At 46.0% G+C, this 19850-nt stretch overlaps 1 protein-coding gene across 2 annotated transcripts in view; it reads left to right on the top strand.

The window, feature by feature from the left end:
• Positions 1–812: 812 nt before the first annotated feature.
• The window catches only part of PLEKHM1 (pleckstrin homology and RUN domain containing M1), a 44769-nt gene continuing 25731 nt past the window's right edge, over positions 813–19850 (top strand). The window contains exons 1-4 of one of the 2 annotated variants that reach the window (XM_026658665.1): positions 813–902; positions 5057–5304; positions 9417–10052; positions 17869–18316. In XM_026658665.1, the coding sequence (XP_026514450.1) occupies positions 849–902; positions 5057–5304; positions 9417–10052; positions 17869–18316 (1386 nt within the window). In that variant the 5' untranslated portion in view covers positions 813–848. The remainder of the gene's footprint in view (positions 903–5056; positions 5305–9416; positions 10053–17868; positions 18317–19850) is intronic. The other variant, XM_026658666.1, reaches the window with a different exon arrangement.

Here is a 19850-nt window from a genome sequence, read left to right as displayed (position 1 = left end):
GCAGATCTGGGTGTGAAGTAGTCTGGGTTCACAGACTACTTCACACTCTTGGAGAGCTTGCTTTTCCCTGGAGCTGCTTTTTCCAGGATTCAAGTGTCTGTTCAGGCTTTGGATCCAGCAGGGCCGATGATCTCAAAGCAGAAGGCTGTGTCCCCCCAGGGGATCTTTCTGTGCTTGGGGCTCCTTTTGCACAGAATGTAAAACTTCTCCTGCCTTCACCCACAGAGCAGAATAGACTAGCTGGGGCTCTTTTGTTAACATTGCTATTAATTATTTGTGTTGCGGTAATCCCTAGGGTCCTTGTCCATGGCTGGGGCTCTCGTGCAAGGCACTACAAGAAGAGAACACAAAGGCAGTCCTACTTCAAGGAGCAGGAGACTGTAAAGTAAATTCCTAGATTTGCCCCTTTGAGACACGGCAGGTCCTCATCTCTACAGCCTGCTTCCCTGTTCTGATAGAACCTGAGCCCAACCGTCAGCCCATCTACTACTTCAGGCTTGTGCTTGGGTGGTAAATGCGTGGGGAATATTTACATTGTCCCAGGGGAGAGTATTGGGACTGGCATCAGTCAGCATGTTCTGAATTTTGTTTGAAATTGCGTGAATGTGTGCAGAGTGCATTTGGTAAATCTAACAATGTCAAGATCATTCCTGACCTGATTGGGAGCAGTGATCTGGCTGTGAAGACTTTCAAACAGACTATGAATGTGATCTGCACATCCTGTTGAATCCGTGTTGCATGGCAGGTGAATTTAATACTTTAGCTTGTTCACTTATAAGTTAAAATCTTCCCCCTTTGTCTTCCTACAGGTGTCATGTAATCAGAGTTAGGTGGCAGCAGGAGTTGAAATGCATTCCAGTCACACAACTGAAAATGGACCTGACCCCAAGGTAGTAATACAGGTGAGTGAGTCCAGTTGATTTTCTCAGGGCCTGTCTGATGAGAGTTTTTGATTATGACGTAACTCAAGTTAACTGACTGACAGGTAACTGGAGATTACTAACATGACTGTAAGTGCTAGGCCAGCTCTACACTAGAAACTTTTGCCAATACAACAATGCAGATTGGGGTGAGAGTCTTTTTTTTTTAATGACATTTCAGTACAGGCAAAAGCCCTGCTCTAGACACAGACAAACAAGACAAATCAGTATAAACTGTACCGGCAACGTTTTTGGTTTTGTTGCCGATATGAACAGTCTCCACTAGGAGGGGTTGCTGGCATTGCTATGTATAGTTGCCCTAGTCTAGGCTCTCAACAATCTACAAACATTGTTCCCAATGGCAGAGATGTGTGTCATGGAAAAAAAATATCTGTGGAGTGTCTAAACTAGCACGCCCAAGGATGTTAGTTAACACCAGTGAATTGGCAATTGGTTAACTTGAGCTATATCACAACCAAAAACTCTAGTGTAGTCAGGCTCTCAGATTGAAAGGCACTATACAGTGCGGAGAAGATGTAAAGTGTTAGATTGGTGCCAAGGAACATTATTACGGAAATGTTAGTAGCTGGTGTATTTTTCTTTACACAACCTTTGGAATCTGTACATGTTTAGAAACAACATTTTAGTAAATTAGCTACAAGCATAAGGATTACAATGTTGTGCTTAATTTAGTCCTAGAACAGAATTAGACATATAGAATGTGTGTATAAAATATCTATTATTTTATGGCAGTAATGCCCAAGGTGCCAGTCAAGGACTAGGGCTCCTTGTGCTGGGTGGTGTACAGTCAGGCAGTGAAATGACAGTCCGTACCCCAAAGAGCTCACGAGATAGGTACTTACAAGATGTGACAGAAGGATGAGACAGGCAAACGGGTAGGGGCATGTGGGGCAAGAGGTTGGACAAGGTAACGGTACAAGAAGCAAGTACAAGAAGCAGAGGTCTCAGCTCCTCACCTGCCTGGTCATTGTCCCCCAAATCACTCCACACTAAATGCCTCAGGAAACACTGTCTTTAACTAGGCTGAATTCTTGTAGTAAACTTTGACTGCCAAATAAATACATCTGGGATCTTGGCCCTGTAAGTGGAGTAAAATGGGCTGTGGAAGTCTTGGAGAAAGTGACTAGTGATTTTAGGATGCCTCAATTTTCAGGTGCCCAACTTGAGACCCCGGGAAGGGGTCATTTTGCGGAGGGTGGATATTATGCCCTTTTTAGAAATCAGGCACCCGAATCACTATTCACTGCTGAAGATCCTGGCTAAAGACCTTGAGGAGCAAAACACCACAAACTAGATAAACAAATAAAGAAAATTAGGGACTGCTTCTCCCAACCATCACCAAATATCAGGCAGCCCGCTCTAAACAATTGCAGCAATTTTAAGCCTTATTTGGACCCCATGTATCTTCTTAAAATAAACCTTCCACCCGAAATTTGGTCTGAAATCTGTCTGTAATCATGGACAGAGGGACCTAGACAAATTGGAGGATTAGGCGAAAATAAATCTGATGAGGTTCAACAAGGACAAGTGCAGAGTCCTGCATTTAGGACGGAAGAATCCCATGCACTGCTACAGACTAGGGACCGAGTGGCTAGGCAGCAGTTCTGCAGAAAAGGACCTAGGGGTTACAGTGGACGAGAAGCTGGATATGAGTCAACAGTGTGCCCTTGTTGCCAAGAAGGCTAACGGCATATTGTGCTGCATTAGTAGGAGCATTACCAGCAGATGAGTGATTATTCCCCTCTATTTGGCACTGGTGAGGCCACGGTGGATCTGGAGTACTGCGTCCAGTTTTGGGGCCCCCACTACAGAAAGGATGTGGACAAATTGGAGAGAGTGCAGCGGAGGGTGTCGAAAATGATTAGGGGGCTGGGGCACGTGACTTATGAGGCAAGGCTGAGGGAACTGGGCTTATTTAGTCTGCAGAAGAGAAGAGTGAGGGGGGATTTGATAGCAGCCTTCAACTACCTGGAAGGGGGGTTCCAAACAGGATGGAGCTCGGCTGTTCTCAGTGGTGGCAGATGACAGAACAAGGAGCAATTGTCTCAAGTTGCAGTGGGGGAGGTCTCAGGCGGATATTAGGAACAACTATTTCACTAGGAGGGTGATGAAACACTGGAATGGGTTCCCTAGAGCAGCGGTCTCCAAACTTTTTTGATCGTGCACCCCTGTCTGTAAAAAAATTTTGAGCACGCACCCTATGCTGTGCTGGCTCGACCATTTTTGCTGAAGCAAAAAAAAAAAAAAAAAAAAAAAGCCGCTTGGACTCCCGCCTGATGAAGAAAAAAGAAAAAAAAAAACCACTCCTCCTGCCGCGCACCCCCAAGGATGCTCTTGCGCACCCTTTGGGGTGCGCGCACCCCACTTCGGAGACCACTTCCCTAGGGAGGTGGTGAAATCTCCATCCTTAGAGGTTTTTAAGGCCCAGCTTGACAAAGCCCTGGCTGGGATGATTTAGTTGGGGTTGGTCCTGCTTCGAGCAGGCCTTTGGACTAGATGATCTCCTGAGGTGTCTTCCAACCCTAATCTTCTATGATTCTATGATAAGAATGTCTTTTGGAAGACAGTACTGAAATGTGGGATAAAGAGAGAGAAGGGGCATATTCCCTTTTTCTATGTAGGATGTTAAAAAACAATTCTATCTTAAAAGCACACCTCGTCTTCAGTTTCTCCGCCTTTTATCTTTGATTAGATGATCAATTTTTAAGCTAGAAATGTTTGCAAGCTCTGCTGGGGCCTTATCAAAGTTAGCTGAAGCTCCCGTGGGTGAGTTAAGCTTTCATTTTAAATATAAACCTGATTAAGGCCTCTGGGCTCAGTAGTGGTCTATGTGAAGATGATTTACACCAATGTAAATCTGTTGGCCTCATTGAAGTTGCTCCTTATTTACACAGTGTAAGTAAGAATAAAATCGAACCCTTGGTGTGCAGAATTCTTATGGTATCACTGTAATGCCTGCTTAAAAGCTCCAAGGGGAATAGCACGCACCAGAACCCACCTTCCAAAAAACAGCTGCTAGGTCACATTCTTGGGTGACTACCTGATGTGTCCCTTTAACTGTTTAACACAGCCAAGCCTTGTTAACACCACACACAACATGATGAACTAGGCTTGATTTCTGATAGCGGGATAAGTTCTAATTGATCAACTGTGGTGGTTGATTCTTCTGTGTGAGTCCAGTAGTTATTTCACATCCTGTTTTTAAGCATTTTCCTGTTTGTGCAGTGTTTCTCATACTCACTCCTGTAATCCTCTGTTTATCCCAAACAAGTGTCTACTCTAAAAAGTTAGAGAGAGTCCTGTGGCACCTTTAAGACTAACAGATGTATTGGAGCATAAGCTTTCGTGGGTGAATGCCCACATGCATCCAACGAAGTGGGTATTCACCCACGAAAGCTTATGCCCCAATACATGTTAGTCTTAAAGGTGCCACAGGACTCTCTGTTGCTTTTTACAGATCCAGACTAACACGGCTACCCCTCTGATACTTGACTAAAAAGTTAGGTTGACCCAGCTATGTTGCTCGGGGGTGTGATTGATGTAGTTAAGCTAACCTAACTTCTGTAGACAGCATTAGGTCAACAGAAGAATTCTTCCGTCAACCTAGCTAGCGCCTCACAGGAAGGTGGGTTAACTAGAGCCATAGGTGCTGGAAATGGCGGTGTGGCAGCACCCCCGGGCTTGAGGAGGTTTCCATCATATGCAGGGTTTACAGTTTGGTTCAATGGCTCTCAGCACCCCCCACTGTACACATTGTGCCAGCACCCCTGACTGCAGCAATGGGAGAACCCCTCCCGTCGCTGTAATAAGTGTCTACACTGAAGTACTACAGCGGCACAGCTGCAACGTTTCTAGTGAAGACACAGCCTAGGAAAGAAATGATTTTTCTTTCAAGCAAATTGACTACAGCTAGGAAAGCACTAAAGGGAGTGTGCTGCAGGCTCTCTGCAAAACAATGGGTCACTGGGGGTGGACAAAAGGAAAACCTGAGACACAAGAGCCTCACAAAAATAATATGAAGCCTGTTTTCTTTAGTGTGCTGGAGCTATATTACAAGGGCTCCTTTTTGAAGCGAGCTGTTCTTATAACACAAATCCACATGCTTTATCCTGTAGTTGATCAAGAAGCAGTTGGTGAGTTCCATCAAGGGATTGCAGAAACAGTATGTAACCTCCGATGCCGTTGTAACCAGTGACACTGACGATGCTAATGCCCTGTGCTGTGCACTAGAGGCTGTGTTTGTGCATGGACTGAAGGCGAAGTACATAAAAACAGAGGCTGGAGGAAAAGGGAAAAAAACATGTGGCCGTGCACCTCTTCCCCAGCCTGTCTTCTGGGGCTTGCTGAAAACCATCACGCACAGGTGAGGAGCTTCCATCTTACAGTCACTTACAGCCTGTTGATTCCTTGGTACATTTACGTATGTTAAAAGCCACGCAGTTCATGGAGCAGTCAATAGACACATGGCCAACTCAAAAGGACTAACTGCCCCTCATCCCACCCTCTCTCCGAATACTTCGCCCCCTCTGCCAGAAGCTTGAGGGAACACGGACCCTGGAAGGGGTCTGGAAGATCAGCAGATTTGGGCTGTGTGGGACCAATGGGGGAAGCAAGTGCCAGAGTAAAGGGACTCCTTGGGACCATACCCTCTTCTCAGCTCCCAGATCTTAATCACTGAGCGCATCGCAGTTGTTGGGATGGGTCATAGGGAAGGAAGTGGCCCCTAAGAGTACGTCTACACTGCGATCAAAAACATGAGACTCAAAACCCAGGTCAGTTGACTCAGGCTGCAGGGCTAAAAATTGCAGTGTAGACGTTTGGGCAGGAGAAACTCACCCATGCGGGGTCTCAAAACCCCGGCTCCAGCCTGAGCCTGAACTTCTACACTGCAATTTAATAGCCCTGAAATCTGAGCCCAGCGAGCCCAAGTCAGCTGGCCTGGGCCCGCCATGTATGTGCTTGAGAGTCTGATATCGCAGTGTAGGCATCCCCTCAGGCTCAGTCTTCAATAAAAACAGTTCTTAGTCAGGAGAAATGCCAACGGCTTTAGCCCACTTTGCTCCATGGTTAAGGTCAGGGCCGGCCTCGCTCAGGGGTGCCATGGTCAAGGGGGTGCCATGCAGCAGCACAGAGGAGCGTGCTGCTGGTGTAGAGTCAGAAACTGCTCCCGGCTGGCAGGGGAGCACTGCATTGGGGAGGTGGGGGGTGTTCCAGATTTCTCCCTGCTTCCTACAGGCAGAGAGACTTGGGGGTTTGGGGGGTGGCAGCGAGCGGTGCATCCAGGCACCCCCTGCCAAGCGCTCTATGCATCCAGGTCACTTCCCCCAGCTGGGCTCTGCTCTCCTGTCCTTCCCTCACGCAGTCCAGGTGGGGAAAGTGACCTGGATGCAGTGAGCCCTGACACTGCTCCTCACTCCCCCGCTCACAGCCCCTTAGGGGTGCACAGAGGAGCAGCATTTGGGGTGGGGGAGTGAGCAGCAATGCCAGCTGCTCTGTGCATCCAGGTCAGTTTCCCCACATGGGCACAGGAGAGGGGCGAAGGGGGCACCCATGGGGGCCAGGGTCAATGGGGGGGCACCACACCCACGTGGGCCGGGGCACCAAGATACAAGTTCGCCTAGGGCGCCATTTTCCCTCAGGCCAGTCCTGGTTAAGGGTTTGTCTACAGTACTACAAGCAGGAACTGTGTTGTAACCAGGTCAAGGGACATCCTATGATAAGCAGGCTCCTTGACTCCATTGTTGTAGAGTAGATGGGCCAGCAGATAACCAGAAACCCGCACATTTATTGGGACTTTATAGATCAAAATCAGTAGCTCAAATTGCACCCAAATGAGGATCCACTGTCCTCCGTTGCTCTATTCAAGAAGCACCGCTAAATAAGGAGAGTGACATGGTGGGCTACCTGCAGTTTCCGAGCATATGTGGGAAGCATATAAGACAGCCCACTGAGAAAGTTGGCCATTGTATTTCTAGGGAGTTTATTGCAATGTAGTGAACCCTGTAGTCAAGGTTGTAAAATTGTTGTGGCCTGGGCAGGGACTCAGGAGGCCTGGATTCCATTCCCTGCTTGGTGACCTTGGTCAGGTTGTATCCCCCTTTCTGTGCCTCAGTTTTCCCATCTGTAAAATGGGTATAATGGTACTGATTTCCTCCATAAAGCGCTTTGAGATCTCTTGATGAAAAGCACTAGATAAGAGCTAGCTGTTCTTATTTGCTATTTTTGTATGCTAATGAGTTTTTGAAACATTTACCTTCTGAACAGAATCTTAGCCCAAAAGCATATGTTTTTGGAAAGTTTCATCCAGATTCCCTTAGCTGTTTATGAGTTATGAAAGAGTCAAAGACATCCACTTTTCACACACTCTGGGAGACATTTTTGTGCCTTTGAACATTTACGCCTTTGTTTTTAAAAATGAACAAAAAGACCCACACTCTTTTGCCAGGACTTTTAATATGGCTTCGGTACCACCAACTGAAATGTGAGCTGGGACCAAGGACTAGTGTCATCATTAGATTTGGAGGGGGAAATATTTGAAATCTGTTGGTTTTGATTAATCAGTGAGGGGAAGAAAGAAGCTCTGCCACTTTGTGGCTTCCCTGCATCTTTCCCTGCCTAGAGAAGGTGCTGGGCACGCATAGGAGCTGCTGGTGGAACAATGTGCATGAAGGAGCTTGTCATTGAAACACCACCTCCCTCCTTGTACCTAGTTCAGAAATGCCTTCACCTTTGAAAAAGAACCAGTCGTGGAGCCAACTGGTTTTGTGTCTCAGCAAGTTTTGCTGCATTTCACAGTATTCTGCACATTTTACTTTTTAATTCCTTTCAGAATAATTAAGTTTTCCATTGCCATTGTGAATCTCCAGTTGGGACAACAGAAAATGGTCTCCAGACAAAAGAGCAGCAAAGATGGGAGCTCCTCCCCCATTCTTGGAGAGGAGAGGCAGTGCCTCATGGGAGATGTAGTCCAGCCAGGGAGCCCGTCCCATAGAGCAGGGTTCTCAACCTTTTTCTTTATGAGGCCCTCCCCCTCAACATGCTATAAAAACTCCACAGCCCAGCTGTCCCACAAGAGCTGTTTTTCTGCATATAAAAGCCAGGGCCGGTGTTGGGGGAAGCAAGGAGGGCAATGCCTGCGGTCCCACACCATAGGGGGCCCCGCGAAGCTAAGTTGATCAGGCGGGTGGTAGGACTTGGAGACCTGGGCTGCAGTCCCGCGTGGCAGGACTTCGGCTATCTGCCTGGGCCGTAGTGAGTCTAATGCCAGAGGTGCTTGATGGAACCCCTGAAATCTGCTTGTGGCCCCTCGGAGGCCCCCGGACCCAGGGCCGTCCTTAGGCATATGCAGCATACACAGCTGCATAGGGCACCCGAAAATTTGGGGCATTCCTGGTGTCCACCCACCCGCCTCTTCCTATCCCTGTTCTGACCCTTCCTGCAAGCACCCACCACAGCTGGCTGCTGCAGCCTGGTGAATCTCCTCAGGAGGGGATCTAGTACTTAAAAGTTAAATAGCCTTCCAGCCTGCCAGACATATTAGCACAACATTGAAACTGTTAAAGAGCCATTCAAGTGGTAATGAAGCCATTTAACTGGCATTTGCCAACCCCTAGGTATATACTGACAGTTTCTGAATTTCCTAACAAAAACAGTTGTGAATTACTGTAATATTTACTCAGAACATGTTAGTCTACAGGACCTTAGTTTAAAATTTGCTTTAAAAATATGTCATTAGTGTGTTGCTGAAGATTATAAAATCACATCTCTAAAAAAATCCTTGCATAGATTTTTAGATGCACAATCTGAGTATTCATCTTTAGCCTTAAATGCTTGGATCTTCAGACATACAATTTTTTAAATAAATCCTTCAAAAGACCCCCCCTTCTCTAAAATACACACGGGAGCCCGGGCTGCCGTCAGGCATAGGGGCACCAGTTTAATAGTACTGCATAGGGCCCCATAAATCCTAAGGACGGCCCTATCCAGACCACTGCCATAGAGGTGCTGTGGCAGCATTTCCAAATCAAAATATTTTGGTTTTCAAGAGTTTGGGCTTTTGATGCAAATCAGTATTTCCCACAGAAAACAGATGCTCTTTGCGCAAAACCAGAAATCATCCAACCCCCGTTTTCCGTAGAAAAACAGTTTTGACTGAAAACTTCCAACAAGCCCTATTTTTTATCATTTTAGAAAGAGACATGAGATGCAGTCGATGGCTCGGAATGCGATGTCTCACTGCGCAGGTCAAATGACGATACTGGGATATGCAAGAGTTAAGGTTCCCTTCCGTGCATGCCTATCTCAGCTTCTGCCCCATCCTGGGGCTGCCTCCTTCCTCCCTGGTGTGCTGCATCTCCTGACATTCCCTCTGGCAGTCTGTGCTTTCGTGAAGTGCATCTGCCCCCCTCCACAGTCTGTACATTGCAATGCTCTCACAATGCAGTTGTTAACATGTTCTGTTCTTTCCTCCCCTAGAAACATCATTTTAGAGCTGGAACAGTTAAATTTTATCAGCACTGATGTGGGGCGCTGCCGTGCCTGGTTAAGGCTTGCCTTGAATGATGGCCTCATGGAGTGTTATTTGAAGTTACTGCTACAAGAGAAGTCCAGGCTGCCTGAGTATTATCAGACATCAGCCCTGCTGCTGGATGCAGAGGAATGTGAATTTCTGCTTAGCTTCTTGCAGGGGTTAACTTCCCTGACCTTCGAACTGTCCTATAAATCAGCAGTTTTAAATGAATGGACTATAACTCCCTTGTCCCTGTCTGGTCTGTGTCCTGTTTCGGAGCTTCTGGAGCATCTAACATCCTCTAGTTCTGAATCCCAAAGAAAGGAGTCCCTGGGTTTGGTCTCACGTTCTTCGGGATCTGATGATATTGAAGTTCAACCCAGCATATTGCCCCTCAGTAAAAATGAGGACCAAAGTAAACTTACATGCTCCACGCTAAGCCTTAACACTACGAGTTCATCCCAGCTGTCCTCCAGCCTGGGCTCTGATGGCCTCCTGCAGGCCAACTGCACTAGAAGTCCTGATAGGTGTGAGGAACCGCTGTCGTATGACTCTGATTTAGGGGCAGCAAACGCAGAGGATTTAGACAGATCTCTGCAAGAGTAAGTATCTGAGAATGCTCTTTGCTGAGGGTTTCTTAACCCTCCTCTTTACCCCTGCGTTTCATCCTCTCTCTCAAAAGCAGAAAACCTACCATTCTCCCCTTCACATGTCTCTCTCCAAACCACTATCTTTTCCCTCATGGGGCGTGGAAAGGAAAAGGAAAGCATGTTACAAGGCTTGGCTGGAGTCTTCCTGCTAAGTGACTGCAACCCAGATCAGCTGAAATCTATGGAAGGTAGGTGCCTAAATATCTTTGAGGATGTAGGCCTGCCTGGTTAGTCAGCTGTCTTTGAGAACACTCCTGCTGGGTGATTGACTCCTGGCTGGTTCCCTTGTCTCCTCATAGACTTTAAGGTCAGAAGGGACCATTATGATCGTCTAGTCTGACCTCCTGCACAACGCAGGCCACAGAATCTCACCCACCCACTCCTGTAACAAACCCCTAACCTATGTCTGAGTTATTGAAGTCCTCAAATCGTGATTTAAAGATCTCAAGGTGCAGAGAATCCTCCAGCAAGTGACCCGTGCCCCACGCTGCAGAGGAAGGCGAAAAACCTCCAGGGCCTCTGCCAATTTGCCCTGGAGGAAAATTCCTTCCCGACCCCAAATATGGCGATCAGTTAAACCCTGAGCATGTGAGCAAGACTCACCAGCCAGCACCCAGGAAATAATTCTCTGTAGTAACTCAGATCCCACCCCATCTAACATCCCATCACAGACCATTGGGCATATTTACCTGCTAATAATCAAAGATCAATTAACTGCCAAAATTAGGCTATCCCATCATACCATCCCCTCCATAAACTTATCAAGCTTAGTCTTGAAGCTAGATATGTCTTTTGCCCCCACTACTCCCCTTGGAAGGCTGTTCCAGAACTTCACTCCTCTAATGGTTAGAAACCTTCGTCTAATTTCAAGTCTAAACTTCCTAATGTGCAGTTTATATCCATTTGTTCTTGTGTCCACATTGGTACTAAGCTTAAATAATTCCTCTCCCTCCCTGATATTTATCTCTCTGATATATTTATAAAGAGCGATCATATCTCCCCTCAGCCTTCTTTTGGTTAGGCTAAACAAGCCAAGCTCTTTGAGTCTCCTTTCATAAGACAGGTTTTCCATTCCGATCTGGGGCAAAATCAGTACTTGGTCCTGCTAGTGAAGGCAGGGGGCTGGACTCGATGACCTTTCAGGGTCCCTTCTAGTTCTATGAGATAGGTATATCTCCATATATATATTCCTCGGATCATCCTAGTAGCCCTTCTCTGTACCTGTTCCAGTTTGAATTCATCCTTAAACATGGGAGACCAGAACTGCACACAATATTCCAGATGAGGTCTCACCAGTGCCTTGTATAATGGTACTAACACCTCCTTATCTTTACTGGAAATACCTCGCCTGATGCATCCCAAGACCGCATTAGCTTTTTTAACGGCCATATCACATTGGCGGCTCATAGTCATCCTGTGATCAACCAATACTCCGAGGTCCTTCTCCTCCTGTTACTTCCAACTGATGTGTCCCCAATTTATAACCAAAATTCTTGTTATTAATCCCTAAATGCATGACCTTGCACTTTTCACTATTAAATTTCATCCTATTACTATTACTCCAGTTTACAAGGTCATCCAGATCTTCCTGTATGATATATCCCGGTCCTTCTCTGTATTAGCAATACCTCCCAGCTTTGTGTCATCCGCAAACTTTATTAGCACATTCCCACTTTTTGTGCTAAGGGCAGTAATAAAAAGATTAAATAAGATTGGTCCCAAAACCGATCCCTGAGGAACTCCACTAGTAACCTCCTTCCAGCCTGACAGTTCATCTTTCAGTACGACCCGTTGTAGTCTCCCCTTTAACCAGTTCCTTATTCACCTTTCCATTTTCATATTGATCCCCATCTTTTCCAATTTAGCTAATAATTCCCCATGTGGAACCGTATCAAATGCCTTACTGAAATCGAGGTAAATTAGATCCACTGCGTTTCCTTTGTCTACAAAATCTATTACCTTCTCAAAGAAGGAGATCAGGTTGGTTTGGCATGATCTACCTTTTGTAAAACTATGTTGTATTTTGTCTCAATTACCATTAACCTCAATGTCCTTAACTACTTTCCTTCAAAAAATTTTCCAAGACCTTGCATACTACAGATGTCAAACTAACAGGCCTATAGTTACTCGGATCACTTTTTTTCCTTTCTTAAAAATAGGAACTATGTTAGCAATTCTCCAGTCGTACAGTACAATCCCTGAGTTTACTGATTCATTAAAAATTCTTGCTAATGGGCTTGCAATTTCATGTGCCAGTTCCTTTAACATTCTTGGATGAAGATTATCTGGGCCCCCCGATTTAGTCCCATTAAGCTGTTCGAGTTTGGCTTCTACCTCAGATGTGGTAATATCTACCTCCATATCCTCATTCCCATTTGTCATCCTACCATTATCCCTAAGCTCCTCATTAAAGACTGAGGCAAAGTATTTGTTTAGATATTGGGCCATGCCGAGGTTATCTTTAACCTCCACTCCATCCTCAGTGTTTAGCAGTCCCACTTCTTCTTTCTTTGTTTTCTTCTTATTTATATGGCTATAGAACCTTTTACTATTGGTTTTAATTCCCTTTGCAAGGTCCAACTCTACATGGCTTTTGGCCTTTCTCACTTTATCCCTACATGTTCTGACCTCAATAAGGTAGCTTTCCTTGCTAAGCCCTCCCATCTTCCACTCCTTGTAGGCTTTCTGCTTTTTCTTAGTCACCTCTCTGAGATGCTTGCTCATCCAGCTTGGTCTACAACTCCTGCCTCTGAATTTTTTCCCCTTTCTTGGGATGCAGGCTTCTGATAGTTTCTGCAACTTTGACTTGAAGTAATTCCAGGCCTTCTCTGCCTTTAGATCCCCAAGTTCTTCAGTCCAATCCACTTCCCTAACTAATTTCCTTAATTCTTTAAAGTTAGCCCTTTTGAAATCAAAAACCCTAGTCCCAGATCTATTTTTGTTTATCCTTCCATCTACTTTGAACTGAATTAGCTCGTGATCACTCGAACCAAGGTTGTCCCCTACAACCATTTCTTCTATGAGGTCCTCACTACTCACCAAAACCAAATCTAAAATGGTATTCCCTCTTGTTGGTTCTTCAACTACTTGGTGAAGGAATCCATCAGCTACCGCATCCAGGAAAATCTGAGCCCTATTATTATTACTAGCACTTGTCCTCCAGTCTATATCTGGGAAGTTAAAGTCTCCCATGATCACACAATTCCCATTAGTGTTTACTTCATTAAAAACATTAGAGGTCTCTATCCATATCCAAATCGGATCCCGGTGGTCTATAGCACACCCCAAGCACTATCTCAGGGGAGGCTCTAGTAGCTTTCTTTCCCAGTGATTTTTGCCCAGAGAGACTCTATCTTATCCATTCCATCCCTTCTTATTTCTTTACAGTCTACCTCATCATTGCTATACAATGCTACTCCACCACCTTTGCCTTTATTTCTGTCTTTCCTAAACAGCACATACCCTTCAATACCTGTACTCTAGTCATGACTACTATTCCACCATGTTTCTGTTATCCCTATAATATCTGGTTTCACTTCCTGCACCAGTAGCTCTAGTTCCTCCATTTTGTTACCTAGGCTCCTCGCATTAGTGTACAAACATCTTAATTTTTTCTGTTTGGCTTCACTAACATTCTTTACCTGATTAGGCCCAGACATTCTACCGCCTGTGTCACCTATTAGACTGGTATCTACACTACCCTTCCTCCTTATGTCTGTTCTCCTACCCACGGCTGCATTCTTTCTTACTTCGTTTTCTTCCCTCTCAATGTTAAATTCCGGCGTGGAGATTACCTGGACATCTCCCAACCATCTCCCCCAAATTCCTAGTTTAAAGCTCTCTTAATCAGTTGTGCCAGCCTCCATCCTAGAAGTCTATTTCCCTCCTTACTCAGGTGAAGTCCATCCCAAGAGAACAGTCCTCTGTCCATGAATGCCTCCCAGTGGCCATACATCCCAAATCCCTCCTTCTAGCACCACTGCCTGAGCCATCTGTTGATCGCCATAATCTTGTCACACCTTTGTTGTCCTTCTCTAGGAACAGGCAGAATCCCACTGAAGATCACCTGAGCCTTGATTTCCTTAAGCGTCTTCCCCAGCGTGGCATAGTCTCCCTTAATACGTTCCAGCGAGAATCTAGCCGTATCATTCATGAAGGACAATCAGCAGATTCTTTCCCGCTCCCGTTGGGATCCTTTTCAGCCTCAGGTCCACATCCTGTATTTTAGCACCTGGCAGACAGCACACCCTTCTGTTCTCCGGATCAGCTCTAGTTACAGGCCTGTCTATTCTTCTCAGTAAGGAGTCCCCAATCACGTAGACCTGCCTTTTCCTGGTGATGGTACGATTCTCTGGTCTATCCCCTGTTCTCTCTGGCTGCAAGTCCTCTCGATTTCTATTGTCCCTTGCAATCCTCCGCAACCCATCCTGTATCCTCTTGGGGCTCATATTTGGTGTTATCTCCATTGACCCTTCCCCTCTTCCTATAGGACAGGCCTGCACAACATACGGCCCACGTGGGCTCACTGTGCGGCCCATGGGGGGTGAGTAGGCAAGCAGTGGGTGAGGGAGGGGTGCTGAGGAGGCGAGCGGGCAGGCAGTGGTGGGGGGGCAGGTGAGCCGGTGGCAGGGGAGGGGGGCTGAGGAAGCGAGCGGGGGAGCAGGTGAGCCGGCGGCTGGCCCCAGCTCACCTCTGCTCCGCCTCTTCCCCTGAACGCTCTCTCCGGCTTCCCACGAATCAGCTGTTCGCGCGGGAAGCCTGGGAGGGCAGAGAAGCGGTGCAGCGGCTTCGCGCTCAGGCCGAGGGAGGCAGAGGTGAGCTGCTGGGTCGGGGCGGTCAGAGGGTGGGGAACAGGGGGGGTTGAATGGCCCTCTATAACACATTACCAAGGTTCAATACCGCTGTTTTCGCAGGGCGGGCGGTGCTGGGGGGGGGGTGTGTTTCGGGGGGGCTGGGTGGCGCGCTGGGGGGGTTGTGTTTCGGGGGGGCTGAGGGGGTTCGGCCCTCAGCTGTTTTCTTTGGAGTAATATGGCCCTCGCCACTTTACGAGTTGTGCAGGCCTGCTATAGGACTAGCTGCTCTTCTCTTCTTCCTTGCCCTCTCACCTTCAGCGACCACCTGCTGTGCCCCTTCTTCATTTTCCAACTCCGCAAACCTGTTCCTGAGCTCTATTTCTCCTTCACTAGCCCGTCTTTTCCTCTGCCTGATTCTCTTAGTCACATGCTTCCACTGTCCACTTTCCTCACCCAGCAGTCTCCCCTCAGAGTTCTTTGGTCCTGCTTCCATCTGCAAGTCTGAGTTTTTCCCTTCAGCCTCCTCATGTCTTTGCTCCATCATCTGCTCGAACCCCCGTCTAAACTCAACCAGAGTTTCCACCTGCATCTCCAATCCTCGGATCTTTTCTTCCATCAGTTCTATCAGGCAGCACTTCATGCAGATGAAACTCTTTTCAGGTACCCCCTCTAGGATCATGTACATGCCGCAGCTTCCACATCCAGTCATCCTCATTGTGTCTTCCACTGCTGCCTCTGTATTGGTCGTAGCCTTCCCACCTAAAACCTGTTAGTCCGGGAAACACAAACCAAACCAAACCCCCACCACCCACAGCAAACCAAACCCCCAACGGGTACCAGAACACTGGCAGAACACCACCCACTCCCTTCACTAGCCTGTCTATTCCTCTGCCTGGCTCTCTTCGTCTCCCCCGCAAACTCCCACTGAAACTCCCCTGTTTACATCTGTGCCGCTGCAGCTGTCTGTGTCGCTGGCTGGCTGGCTACCTTTATAGGACCCCTAAGCAGAGAAGCCCCGCCCCCAATCAGGGCTCAGCTTCTCTCCCAGCACACTGCCCCTACCAGCCTCCACACATATAACTACAAAATACAATACACAAAATACAAAAACCTTCTCCTCCAACAGAACTCCCACTGAAGCTCCCCTGTTTACAGGCTCTATGAGAAAAACAGGTTTCTAATTTCTCCAATAACGTAGAGGAGCTGCAGTGTTTGCAGCCTGTAAACAGTTTGTTTGACTCCTTCTTTTGATTTAGCTATGTAGAACCCCTTGCATGTCAGGACAGAGACGAAACCAGAAACAGCTGGACCGCAAATGTTTTCACTATCACCATAAAAATTAAAAGGGCGTTGTCTCACCTAGAACTAAACAGTCTGTCTTTGTCTTGGCAAACACCCTCTTGTTGAGTTTGGTTTTAAAATGGGGCTGTGGTCAGAAAAGTCACGCTGTGACTATTGTCTTGTCAGCTATGTTTAGATTACTGACAAAAGGCAACAGCCCTGCAGAGCCAGCATGACTACAGCAGACCATAGTTTGATTCAATTCTACTTCATGTATCGCCCTGATTAACAACATTGTCACCCAGTTTTAGATTCCAAAAAAACCTTTCATTTCTTGAGATTATGAGAACCCATTTTGATTTGATTAGGTTAATGATGGAAAGATTTTTGGTTTGAGGTTATGCTGAGATCAAAATTGAGAGCAAAGGAGCATGAAACAGTCTCTTGACTGACCAGAGCACTGCTGCTAATTGCTTTTTACAGCTATGAATACTTATTTTTATTGGAAATTTGACACACAAACCATAGCTAGGCACATGCTTCATGATCAAAGCAGTCATGCAAAATTGCAATATGTAATTCTAATACATGTGCAAAGCTCTCTTCTGGTAGGGTGACCAGATGTCCCGTTTTTATAGGGACAGTCCCGGTTTTTGGGACTTTTTCTTATATAGGCACCTGTTACTCCCCACCCCCTGTCCCGTTTTTTCACAATTGCTGTCTGGGGGACCTACAGTAAATAGCAGTTAAAAGTAATGACTCAGGAGTGGTTTAAAAGCAAACTCCCAAGTATATTCAGGATATGAATCGTTTGAAGGAAGTATCCCAACTCTCTAGCTGGGCTGGCTTTGAACACTTTGGTATAGAAAGCAAATTATTTTTACCTGAACATTTATTTTTCTTATAAATGTGGTGATTCCCATGAGTGAATGAGGAGCTCTCACATTTTGACTTGGAGAGGCCATTCCATGACTGTGCAGAATACCCCTTTTTCCAGTCCTCAAGCTTGACACAGAAGCGGTACATCATGCCTCATCTCCAGTAAATTCTAACATGTATGTGCAGGGCTAACACACAGCAGTTTATCATAATTGGCAACCATAGACAACCAAGATGCTGTGATGTCACAGGGTTTGGATACACAGTACCTTCTAAAGAGGAAAATCAAGTAAGGTTAGGGAAAATTGCTGCTGCTGCTTGGGACTCCAGGTTTCTGAGGCCATGGAGGGCGGACAGCTTGAAGAGTTGATGTCCTGGCTCCACCACTTCATCCACCCCAGTGGTTTGGTAGCTGGTATCTATCCCCAGCTTTGTGATTTGGTAGCTCTGCTTCACCCTTCCAGGAGCTCTGGCAACTTTTAAATCAGGATAGGTTGCTTGTCTAAAATAAATGCTCTAGTTCAAACAGAAAGTAAGGGAAGTCCTGGGGCCTGTGCTGAGCAGGAGATCCGAGTAGATGATCACGATGGTCCCTTCTGGCCTTAGAATCTATGAAACAAGTATAGTGGATTTATTAGAACCTAGACAAATGGTATGGGGTAGATCATTTCAAGCTGTACAGTACTTCAGAGCCTGAAACCCTGAGGGGACTTATTTTTATAATCACATGACCTCTGGGAACCAATGATGTCTTGTAGCAGACTTTGTTCGGTCTATTCACTTTTTTTTTTTATTTGCCTAAACTTTGTTTTAAGGGTATTGTCTGAATTCAGCAAAGTACAGCAAGTCTCTGAACCTACAGAAGAACCGCACCTTCCTAATCTATTGGCGCCTGCCCCATTGCAGCCCACACTTCCTCCTGCTGTCTCCAGAGCCTCTCACCTGCATTTAAATGTAACAGCGGAGAGCACTCTTTGTTCTGCACCGCTTCCTGACACAGATAACCCACAGTCCATCTGTGTGGACGATCTAGCTAAAGCCAGCAAGATATCAGATCCTCCTTCACATGTTACAGGAATCCAGTTGTTGTCTCAGCCAATCATAACACACAGTGGTGCAGCAGACAAAGATTCATCCCAACAGCTTTACATTATTAACCCAGAAGATAAAGATGGAACCAGTAAGATAAATGGTCATAAGGAAAGCCAAGAGGATCTCAGCCCAGTGACAGAATTCTTTCTTTCACCAGCAACAGCTTGTCCAGTAGGTGTTACAATTATTTTTCCATGTTCTTCGCAGCTAATGAAGTGGGGGAAGTGGTTAGGAAGCGTAAAAAGAATGTTATATAGAAGGCAATGGGGACTTCCAGGTTGCTGTTCATTTTAAGTTAAGCCCCATATACAGTGGGTTTTGGTCTCCTTGTCACTCTGATACTAATCAAGAATACTGCTACATGTGGTACATATGCACAGGTTCACTACAGAGTTGAAATGAAAAATGTTCCTTGCTCCATACGTACTTTGCTGTAGCTGAAAGTCACACTGCTGCACTAGGCTTTGGAGAAATCAGTACTAATTAAATCACCTGGCAAATGCATCACCAAAAGCTGTCAGAGCTAGGCAGTCAGGTAAGAGCCCAGCACGCATAACACTTACATGAAAGGGTGGCTGGATTTTCCAAAGGGCTCCTCACACAGTAGCTTCCATTGTTCTTGGTGAAGGGGGATATCCTCAATGGAAGCTGCTGAGCCCTGCTGAAAATCTGGCCCTAGATCCTTTGCAGTTTGAAAGAACAGTCTGAGAATTGGCATTCCACAATGGTAAATGACAAGAGAGTTTCTCTTGATTTGTGGTCCTAAGGGAGAAAGCCAAGCAACGACTGGCCACAGAAATAAATCCCCACTTTCCAATGGAAAAGATCTGCTAGATGTTGCTACATGCAACGTCAAACATCTGATCACAGAGGCCAGTGCAGGCTCGTTCTCTCCAATGCTCAGTCTAGTTTAAATGTCTCGAGTGAAGGGGTCCCACTACTTCTGATGGCTGACTGGAATAATCAGCCAGATTTCACTGCTTGGAAATGTTTCCTGATATTCAGGCCAAATTGTGCTTTGCTTAATTCCATCTCATGACTCATCATTATATCCTAATGCTATTACCATATATCCTTAAACCATCCTAAACAATTTCTCTTGTTGATATCTACTCCTTTAAAATGCTCAGTGACCATATTACCTATTCTGCCGCTTGGCTGTAGTTTGGTTGATCTATTCGTAACCTCTGGGTATCAACAGGAAATTCCATCGTGCTTAAATACCTGTTATTGTCCTGCATGAGTCATTCCTGATTCTAGAGTAAACATAATCTTCCTGTTCATTGTGTATCTTGGGGCTGGCTGCCTTGTGTTTGGGGACTGTCCCTTTACCAAACAGAAGGGACAGTGTTTTTTCCCAAAAAAATAAGTGAATAAGATTTAGCTCATGATCAAATCATAAGAATGCTTGAAAATTAGATGGAACAAATTAGCAGTGATCATTATATTAGAGCAGTTGTTAAAGTGTGACTAAGGAATTGGTGGAAGATATCACCCAGTTGAACAGCTCAGAGATAATCAGTGTTTCTTATCATGAATTGAAGAGTCTGTGTATGAAATGGAGAAGTGCCTAATCTAAGGGAATAGGCTTAAACTAGTCTGGAGCAGGTGTCTGGGGTTATTGTTCTAGGGTGCCTATACCTGCTTGCAGAACTCCAAGAGCGGTAGGCGTCACTCCACAATACTGATAGAAGTTTGCTTCAGG

This window comes from Terrapene carolina, unplaced genomic scaffold (assembly GCF_002925995.2).
Source record: "Terrapene carolina triunguis isolate 2854851 unplaced genomic scaffold, T_m_triunguis-2.0 Scaffold495, whole genome shotgun sequence".
NCBI classification, from domain to species: domain Eukaryota; kingdom Metazoa; phylum Chordata; order Testudines; family Emydidae; genus Terrapene; species Terrapene triunguis.
Note: the sequence above shows the minus strand (reverse complement) of the source record. Positions and strands in the feature narration are given on the sequence as shown.